At 31.5% G+C, this 9,575-nt stretch overlaps 1 protein-coding gene across 2 annotated transcripts; it reads left to right on the top strand.

Moving 5' to 3' along the window:
• The first annotated feature begins 4,510 nt into the window (after positions 1–4,510).
• LOC107798540 (ERBB-3 BINDING PROTEIN 1-like) lies at positions 4,511–9,235 on the top strand. Of its 2 annotated transcripts, none has more exons than XM_016621550.2 (10): positions 4,511–4,634; positions 4,730–4,857; positions 5,414–5,498; positions 5,584–5,733; positions 6,029–6,182; positions 7,835–8,050; positions 8,153–8,289; positions 8,414–8,505; positions 8,636–8,818; positions 8,969–9,235. In XM_016621550.2, the coding sequence occupies exons 2-10, from the start codon at positions 4,767–4,769 to the stop codon at positions 9,022–9,024; spliced, it is 1,164 nt and encodes a 387-aa protein (XP_016477036.1). In that variant the 5' UTR covers positions 4,511–4,634; positions 4,730–4,766; the 3' UTR covers positions 9,025–9,235. The 2 variants fall into 2 exon arrangements, with proteins under 2 accessions (XP_016477036.1, XP_016477038.1); XM_016621552.2 differs by having other exon boundaries at positions 4,727–4,857.
• The last annotated feature ends 340 nt before the right edge of the window (positions 9,236–9,575 follow it).

Genomic DNA, 9,575 nt, shown 5'->3' with positions numbered 1-9,575 from the left:
TGACTTAGTCTGTTCCGTTACGAGGCCATCCTTCGATGCAACCTTCCAATCTCGGTCAAATAATAAAATCGGGTGGGCCCGGTTTTAACCGTATATTAATTATTTTGAAGAGTAACATGAGAAATTTAAGGTTACATTATTTTTTAAATATGAAGGTATCAATCCGTTTTGCAACAGACTAAAAAAAATCATAAAAATAAACTGCAATTATCATGAAAAAAATAACGAAGAGTTTCAATTGGCTTTTATGGGTCCTTCACGAAACTTCATGTTTTTGCTTAGCTAAGCTATTTATAAATGTGAAAGGACGAAGATGGAAAGTTGAACAAATAATAGATTTACGGCAGTTCCCTTGTGACTCCTTATGAATAACGTTCTTATGTTAGTTGAAGAGTTTTTGGAAAATAATCTCAATAAATTTTGTGTTTTTCTCCGGGATAAAAAAAATATTGCATTGCATTTAATTTAGTGCTTCTGTACACGCGTATAAACATTTTCTTTACCTACTTTAAATAACGAAAGGATTTGTCCTAAATATTATGATTTTCTACATATTTTAAATAAGAAAAAATTTAATAATCAAGATTTTAGTTGATTTCAAATTCCTAAATATTATCAAAATAATGAAATGACTATTTTGTATTGTGTAAACTCTATTTTTTAAAAGGTAAATGGCGAATGACATTTCGCTAAGGGTTTTCGTGCTTTTAATATAATAATCTATATCTATATTATATTAAAAGCACGAAGGCCTTTAGTGAAATGTCGTTTGCCTTTTTTACCCTTAAAATGTTATTTTCGCACAAGACAAAATAGTCATTTGAATTACGTATCTAATATATAGGAATATGCATTTAGTTATTTTTTAAATATTTATAATTTCAAAATCAATTAGGTTTTTTGTATTATATCCTTCCTTATTTGAACTACTAATATAACTTATTTAATTTGTACTATTTCTTGTAGGAGACTTTAAAGAACACGGAATGTAGTGAGAAGTATTGCTTCTTCTCAAGTTTTTGTTTATTTCCTCTATTTATTTTGTTACTAATTTAATCATTTCAGAATAAATTATATTAGGAATAAATTTTGCTAGTTAAAAAATAACACAATAATGAATAACAAATATATGAATTTTACTACATACTAAATATCAATTATTGTTATTCGTCCTAAGCATTTGACTTTGAGTCTCCTTTTCCTAATATAAACATGCAAAAACAACGATAATTATACTTGAGTCACAAAAGCACATCCATAAAAAAAAGTTTCTTTTATGTATATTTACCTTTATTTACCTTTGTCTACTTTCTTCATTAATAAAGGAATAATGTTAAAAATATTCTAAGAGCTCTTAGTATTTAAATTTTACTATTAGTTTATAAGGTAAAATCTTAACTAGCTTTTATATTTGACAAAATAGTAATTTAAGTTATTTAGTTTCTTGTGTGTATATTTACCTTTGTCAACTTTATTCATTAATAAAAGAATAATATTAAAAATATTCTAAGAGCTCTTAGTATTTAATTTTTACTATTAATTTATAATGTAAAATCTTAACTAGCTTTTATATTTGACAAAATAATAATTTAAGTTATTTTCTAAATTGTAGGAATAGTAATTTAATTATTTTTTTAATATTTAAAAATAGTCACTTAATTATTTTTCTAATACTCAAGACTTTGATCTAAAAAATTATGTTATTTAATTGGAGTCCTTCATATAAACTACATTTAGATTTTCTAATCACTTGAGGAGTATTTTTGTTAATATTAGGTTTACGAGTATCCTTTTTGTTATAAAAGTTTAGTAGTATTTTTTTAATATTAGGTTTACAAGTATCTTTTTTGTTATAAAAGTTCCTTACTTTCCTTTTCATGATTAGGAGTCCTTTTTTTTTTTTTCAGGTTTAAGAGTCTTTTTAAAGGTTTACGGGTATTTTTTTTAAATAACAAAATAGTCATTCAATTATTTTTTTATATTTAAATTTTGATATTAATTAAATTTTATGTTATTAAATCATGCTTGGGAGTAAAAATAAATATCTAGCAATCACATACATAGTAATCTCAAAAGTTTATCAATTCCATTTTATTTAATAATTTGAGTATCAAGCTTAACTAAAAAAATATTTTAATTTTAAGAATATAAAAGAAAGAGAAGTGTTGGTAAGATTCGGTAACACTAATGATTATACTAATACAAAAATCTAAAAGTGGTATGTCATATCGATTTTCTTATTACTCTTAACATAGAGTTCTTATTGGATAAAAATTATAATTATATTTAACTATGTAAAACTTGGGATGAGCTAATATTAAGATTTGAATTAACAAAAATAAGTATTATCTTTAATGTTAAGAAAAAATAATTAAGTCATTAAATTAATTCACCAAAGAAAGTCTTTAAATTAACTAACTTGCAAAAAATCCAAGTCATTCTTTTCGAAATTCATCATATAAATTAGTTGTAGAATAGTATTAAGAATCAAATTGTTAAAAGTACAAACATTAAATAATAAGGATGAAATATTAGAATATAAAATATATTCTAAGTGAGTTGTCATTAATTATTTTTATTTTTTTTGGTATTCATTTAAACAAAAGACGAAACCCTATAATTTTCTATATACTAAGTTGCTTATTGTATAATATTAACTTAATATAGACATTTTAAAACTTAGCATTTGATAACCTAATTTGTGTGTTTCTCTCGTACATACATTTTATTCATTGATGTTAGGCACACGTGCAACGCACGTACACTAAAGTTAGTATAGATATAGATATAGACCGAATCAATGGGTTAATTTCACTGAAGGCCATTCAACTATCTCTCAATTTCACTAAAAGCACTTAATTATTTTTTTGTTACTTAAAACTAACTAAACTTTGTTATTGTCACTTAAAAATTATTTTGGCTCAAACCCATATCATAAAACTTAATGAGAAAATTCCAAAAATAAACGTCACCTCAACTTAAATGTACCGTATACACATTAGATCCATTTCTCCCTTAATGTGATTTGACTCGCAACCCAAATAAGTTTTAATTAAAAAAACGCTCGCTCCTAATAAAATAGCTCCCACCAGTGTCGATCACACCACTCTTTAGCACTTTAGGATTTTTAGGAAAATAAAGTTTTGAACTTTTTGAAGAAAAATATGAAACTCCTCCTCGAGGATTAGTTTAGGATGATCTCAAACCAACCGGTCCCCAAGTCCTCACAAACGTCTTTTGATAGAGTAAGAGATCAGTTCGAAGCTGAAGCCGACAAAAGAAGGCAAGAACATGAGGTACCATTGATACGTTTATATGTCATGTGAGAAAGATACAATCGTATTTTAATTTCAGAAGAAAATTATAAATACATTACGTGAGATTGATACAATAATATTCTAATTCCAGTAAAATTATAAAACGATTCGGATGAAGTATACAGACAAGACAATTTTTTTTAATGTAGATTATTTTAGTATAAAATAATTATGAATGAGTATTACGTAATATAAGAGGCAAATTTTTTGGTACAAAATAATCATTTTAAAATGGTTTGGCATTTAATACTATCTTTTTTAATATTGAAATCCATTTGGGTTATGAGTTAAATCCTATTAAGAAAAAAAATGAATCTAAACTGGGTATGGTCCATGTAAGCTTATGTGACATTTATTTTTAAATTTTTTCTCATTAAATTTTATGCCATGTTATATTTATGGTAGGGATTTGAGCTAAAATGACTTTTGAGTGACAATGACAAAGTTGTTACTTTTAAGTGACAAAAAATAGTTGATTGACTTTAATGAAATTGAGAGATAGTTGAATGACCTTTAGTGAAATTAACCCCCAAATCAAACCAACATAAATCGAGTTCTTTAATCTCATTTTTTTTTAATTTCTTGATTTGGTTCAATTTTTTTCCGTTTTTATTCCTCGATAAGGTTTCCATGACACAAAACATGCAACTAGTACTCAAAAAAATCATTTATCCATGTAAGATATAACAATTATAGCTCAATAATAATTTATTCTCGTCGTAATATCGAAAAGAAAGAGTCTTATGATGATAGCAAAAAGAGGAAACAAAATTAGCCTTCAACTGGTTAGAGCTAATGGGTTTAGAGCCAAGTGAACACGATCCCAAAGCAAAAAGCAAAATCTTTGACATAGAGTTGGAAACCTTGCGAATTGAATATTTTTTATTAGATTGATCTTGGTTTTATTATGCTGTGACTATCAATTGAATACTGATTTGGTTATAAAAAAAGTATTTCTAAAATCGGGTTGATTTGGTTTCGATTTGATTTTCTTAGTTAATACTAATCTAAATTAATTATGATAATTTTTTTAATATCAAAATACATCAAACCAAATCACTAGTTATATCTTTTTCGGTATGATTCTAATTATGGATGTTTTCCCTAAATATAAAATTAGAAACACAAACATTGCACAAACAAGGCATAAGTGCCAATTAGGAAAGAGAAAAGGACCCCACTCTACGCCACATAATCAGCAGGCTGTCATCTATGTCTCCTTTTATCAACGAGGCAATTCTGCTCACTCAAAACCCTAGCTCAACCCTTTCTTGCCTCCACTTTCCTTTCCATCAGCAAAACCCAATTTTCGCTTCGGTAAGTTTTCTGTTCTTCTAATTCCCCCCTTCCTTTCATTTCTACCTTCATTTGCTCTTCTGACTTCATTTTTCTCCATATTCTTTTTTCAGCAGAAATTCTGTAACTGTATTATAGGCCTGTTTGGTAACTATGTCGGACGACGAGAGAGAAGAGAGAGAATTGGATCTCACCAGTCCTGAGGTCGTCACCAAGTACAAGAGCGCCGCTGAAATCGTTAACAGTTAATCTCCTTAATTTCTCCCTATTTTTTTTTTAATTTAAAATTTTTGTTGTACTTTTTTAATGTTTAATTTGAAGTTTACATGCTTTTTGAGATACCCCTTTTGATTTTCCGATTGAAAGTATAATAGTTTGATAGCTGAAAGTCCATTGGTGTTTACTCCCTCTGATTGTCTTAGAATAGCGTTCTAACCATCTAATTTTTATTGTACAAACCAACATAAATTTCCTTAACTTCTTATTTTGATTTTTTTTTTAAATATTATTTAGAAATTTTCTTTATCAAAAGTATATGTAGAAATCACATTTAAGTGCAGAAAATAACAATGGTTTAGAATGTTTGTTTAAAGAGTCTTTGAAAAGCATGAGATGATTTAAATGAAGTAACGTGGACAGTAAGGGTTTATATAGCCGACCACACTCTTGAGGCGTAGTTGTTGTTGTTGCTGTAGTATTTGAAAAGCTGAAGTCAAAGAAAGAACTACTCCATTCCGCAATTCCTTATAGTGTCATGGTATGAAGTACTAAGTTTTGTTATTTTGGTTTTTATTTTGCAGAGGCTTTGCAATTGGTGTTGTCCGAATGCAAGCCAAAAGCAAAGATAGTTGATCTTTGTGAAAAAGGGGATGCCTTTATCAAAGAGTATGCACTTCTTGAGTTTTCTATGCTTTCAACACATTCAATTTCCTTGTATCTCAGTAATGATGATGACTCTTCCGCGGTGCAGGCAAACTGGAAATATGTACAAGAATGTGAAGAAGAAAATTGAGAGAGGTGTTGCGTTTCCAACATGTATTTCAGTTAACAACACTGTGTGCCATTTCTCTCCATTGTCTAGCGATGAGACGTCACTGGAAGAAGGTGATATATTGAAGATGTAAGTAATAGTTTACATCACTTTAAGGTGATTTTCATTGTTTATCATGATTTTGAGAGCTAGTTTAGGGGAAAAAAGAATTTCTTTCAGCATGAGCTGCACTTGAAGTCTGGCCTTGAGTTCTAACAGTAGGAACTTTAAGTCATATAAATAAGTTGTTTTTTCTCCAGGTCAAATTCTAACTTTAGGGCTTAACTATTCAATGCAAATGAAAGAGTTGCTATAGCCCTGTTTGATTGTAATGTTAAATGAGTAACTGTTTGTATGAGTAACATGTAGTTCTTTTTTGTTGCAGTGATATGGGATGTCACATTGATGGATTTATTGCTGTAGTTGGACATACACATGTTCTTCACGAAGGACCAGTTACTGGTAGACCTGCTGACGTCATTGCAGCTGCTAATACAGCCGCTGAAGTTGCTTTGAGGCTTGTGAGACCAGGAAAGAAGGTAATGGTTATTGGAGCCTGCATGAGTATCAATGGGTTTAATTGTTAGTTGCTGCATTCTGAGCACAACCTCGTCTTAAAGCTTATCTTACTAGAGAAGGGTTACTTTATTCATATATTTAGATTCTCAACCATTCATCTACTTGAAAGTATAATTTCTTCCAAGTGTTGCACAGTTCGAAGGGGAGGTACAGACATTTACCCTTTTCCATTGAAAAGGATATCTTAACCTGTAAGATTAATTCCCCAAGATGGTTCCCAGAAGCTGATTTTCATAGTATTCATTTCTGTTTGTAGAATGATTGAACTTGTGGTGTTGTCCCAGTTTGCAAGAAGCTCAAAAGGCAAAAATCTGAAGGAAAAAGATTTTGGCAAGATTCTATTTTCTTCACTATTGATAAGAAGAGGCTCCTTTTACATCCTCGTTATGTTCTTTAGGTCAATTTTCAAATCAAAATCCTCTCTACCAATATCATTATCGATTCCAGTTTACTAGTTTTCTGTTACTCTCTTTTTTTCTTCTCTTTTCTGTATGTTACTTTTCTGTTACTATATAATAGCTTTAAGTTTTTTTAAATGAAAATTGTGTATTTCGAGATAACAGATCAGTATCGCTTGTTTCCACGCCCTGTAGTTTTTTTGTTTGTTTGTTTCCCATTGGCTATTACTCTTTGAGTGCTTCAGTTTGCTCAAGCAATTTGTCTCGGTGGATAGTGTCATAAAAAGGCGGTAGTGATCTGGTGATGGTGGACATGGTTTCTATTCAATCTTTACTTCTCTTTCTTGAAGAACGCTCGGCTGCATCTTGCTCAGCTATTGTGATGGTTCTTGCCTTTGCCAATTTGAAGAGAAACTATAAGTCCTCTTTTTTTTTAATTGGTAACTACAAGTCCTTTTTTGTGTGACTACTTGTTTCATCCTTAGTTTGGTGGGTCTTGATAAGAAGCGAAGGTCTTTTTAATGCCTCATTTTTTCAGTTGAGAGGTGCCTCAGATAATACAGTTTGGTGGTCATGCATTTCCAGACACTTAGTGCTGCTTTTTTTATTTTATGACAATTGAACTTTCATTCTCTTAACGCTAGGCGTCTAGGGAGTAGGGAGGTGGATTTGATATTTGAATATGACCATGAAGATGTTATGGGTCCAAAAGATCAATAACATGGTTTCTAGTTCTTGATGTGTACCTCAGTCGCTAGTCTTTGACTTGCATGAGATCCAGTTAGCTCAATTTGATGTTGGAAAGCAGATCTCTTCTTACTTTTATGTAATGCACGACTTGTAGATCATTTTAGGTTGTGTTAAATAAAGGTAGTACTATGTTTTATGTGAGTAAACTTTTATTTTATTAGGTATTTTTCGATTTAGTTTTTAATCCTCAGACTACTGTGAGGTAAGACTTCCTTTGCTCTCATTTGAATGTTACGAATATGTAGACAAGCTAGGCTAGGTGTTTAGGATATATGTGCTGTATATAGGCCAGTGAAGTCTTCAAGCATGAAGATGGCGGTATGCTCTTTGTCGTATATTTTCTTTTTTTTTTAGCAGTATCTAGCATCCAATAGTTCTTTTACTGCTCCAAGCCATCCTTCAGAGCAATAAATGTTTGGGTTCCTCGTGCATTGTTTTTTTGCTAAGTGCCTTGGACATTGCAGAACTCGGATGTAACAGAAGCTATTCAGAAAGTTGCTGCTGCCTATGACTGCAAGATTGTTGAGGGTGTCTTGAGCCATCAAATGAAGCAATTTGTTATTGATGGAAACAAAGTTGTATTGAGTGTGACCAATCCTGAAACGAGAGTAGATGAAGCAGAATTCGAGGAGAATGAGGTTTACTCCATTGATATTGTGACAAGCACTGGTGAAGGAAAGGTATGGACATGCGATGCATGGCATCTGAATTTTTTTTAAAAAGATGATTTTTCATATGAATCTCACAGTTGTTTACTTTCACGGCCTTCTAAAAATTTGCAGCCAAAGTTGTTGGATGAGAAACAAACAACTATCTACAAGAGAGCCGTGGACAAGAGCTATAACCTGAAGATGAAAGCATCAAGGTTTATCTTCAGTGAAATCAGTCAGAAGTTCCCTATCATGCCATTTACCGCAAGGTACAATGATTTTCCCAATTTCTATATTCTGCTGTAGTAATTTAGAAGTTTCATGATCATGATGATGTCTGGTTCCACTTATCAAAGAAAATGCTGTTTAGTTGCTCTTATTTTACTTGAACAGGGATTTGGAGGAGAAGAGGGCTCGTCTGGGCCTAGTTGAGTGTGTTAACCATGAGCTTTTGCAGCCATATCCTGTTCTACATGAGAAACCTGGTTGGTACTATTTTAGCTGCGTTGTTTTCGTGATACATTCCTATGCTGAAGCAGCAGCATTTTCTACAGTTTTCAAATTTAAGATAGTGCCCCTCGTTTGTTTTTATCATCGTTGTTGGTTGCTGTGCAGGTGATTTGGTTGCTCACATTAAATTCACAGTGCTGTTAATGCCTAATGGGTCGGATAGGATTACATCTCATGCTCTCCAGGAGCTGAAGCCTGCAAAGACGATAGAGAATGAACCCGAAATCAAAGCCTGGCTTGCCCTTCCCGTTAAGACCAAGAAGAAAGGCGGTGGGAAGAAAAAGAAAGGTAATTTAAAATGCATTTGCAAAATACAGTAACTGAATCAACGTCTCTTAAGTTGTGAAACAAGCATATTCTTGAAATTGTAGAACAATATTTTAGCAGTCTAACCAATAATTTTTTGAATTCTGATGATATCTTCCCTTGCATGAGCAGGGAAAAAAGGTGACAAGACAGAAGACTCATCTCAAGCTGAGCCAACGGAAGGATAGAGAAATGGTTTCAAATCTTGATAAATAGCAATTTTGAGGTGCTTGATCGATCAACTTCACTGAAACTATTGGTTCACTGTTGGTCGGCACTTTCAGCTGCCTTTGTTCTTCCTTGTGGGGCTTTGCTATACAAGGGACAGACAGTTATTGTCCTCTTGTACTGTCATGTTAAATTACTCAGTTTTCCAATGCTATTCAACATGCTCTCAAATCATCTTAAACCGTCATGAGACTTATTTTTCCCGTCTCAATTTGAAGTTAGATGGCAATTTTGTTTCTGATATTGATAAATACGCCTGTCTCCACTAAAATCAAACATGAACGGAAGCTATTGTACAGCTGAGGATGAGAACATAGTGGTAAGACCTTGATCATGTAAGACAAGTAGCTGTAGGTTCGTATGGGCGCATTTGCAGTCACCAAATTGTTTAAGCTACAATTTAGAAATTTAAACATTGAGTTGGAAGATCAATATTGGTAAGTTGGTCAAATATAAGATGTAATTGATACCACAATGCTACCAGGCAAAATCTAGATAGATATAACCAATT

This window comes from Nicotiana tabacum, chromosome 22 (assembly GCF_000715075.1).
Source record: "Nicotiana tabacum cultivar K326 chromosome 22, ASM71507v2, whole genome shotgun sequence".
Classification (NCBI taxonomy): Eukaryota; Viridiplantae; Streptophyta; class Magnoliopsida; order Solanales; family Solanaceae; genus Nicotiana; species Nicotiana tabacum.
Note: the sequence above shows the minus strand (reverse complement) of the source record. Positions and strands in the feature narration are given on the sequence as shown.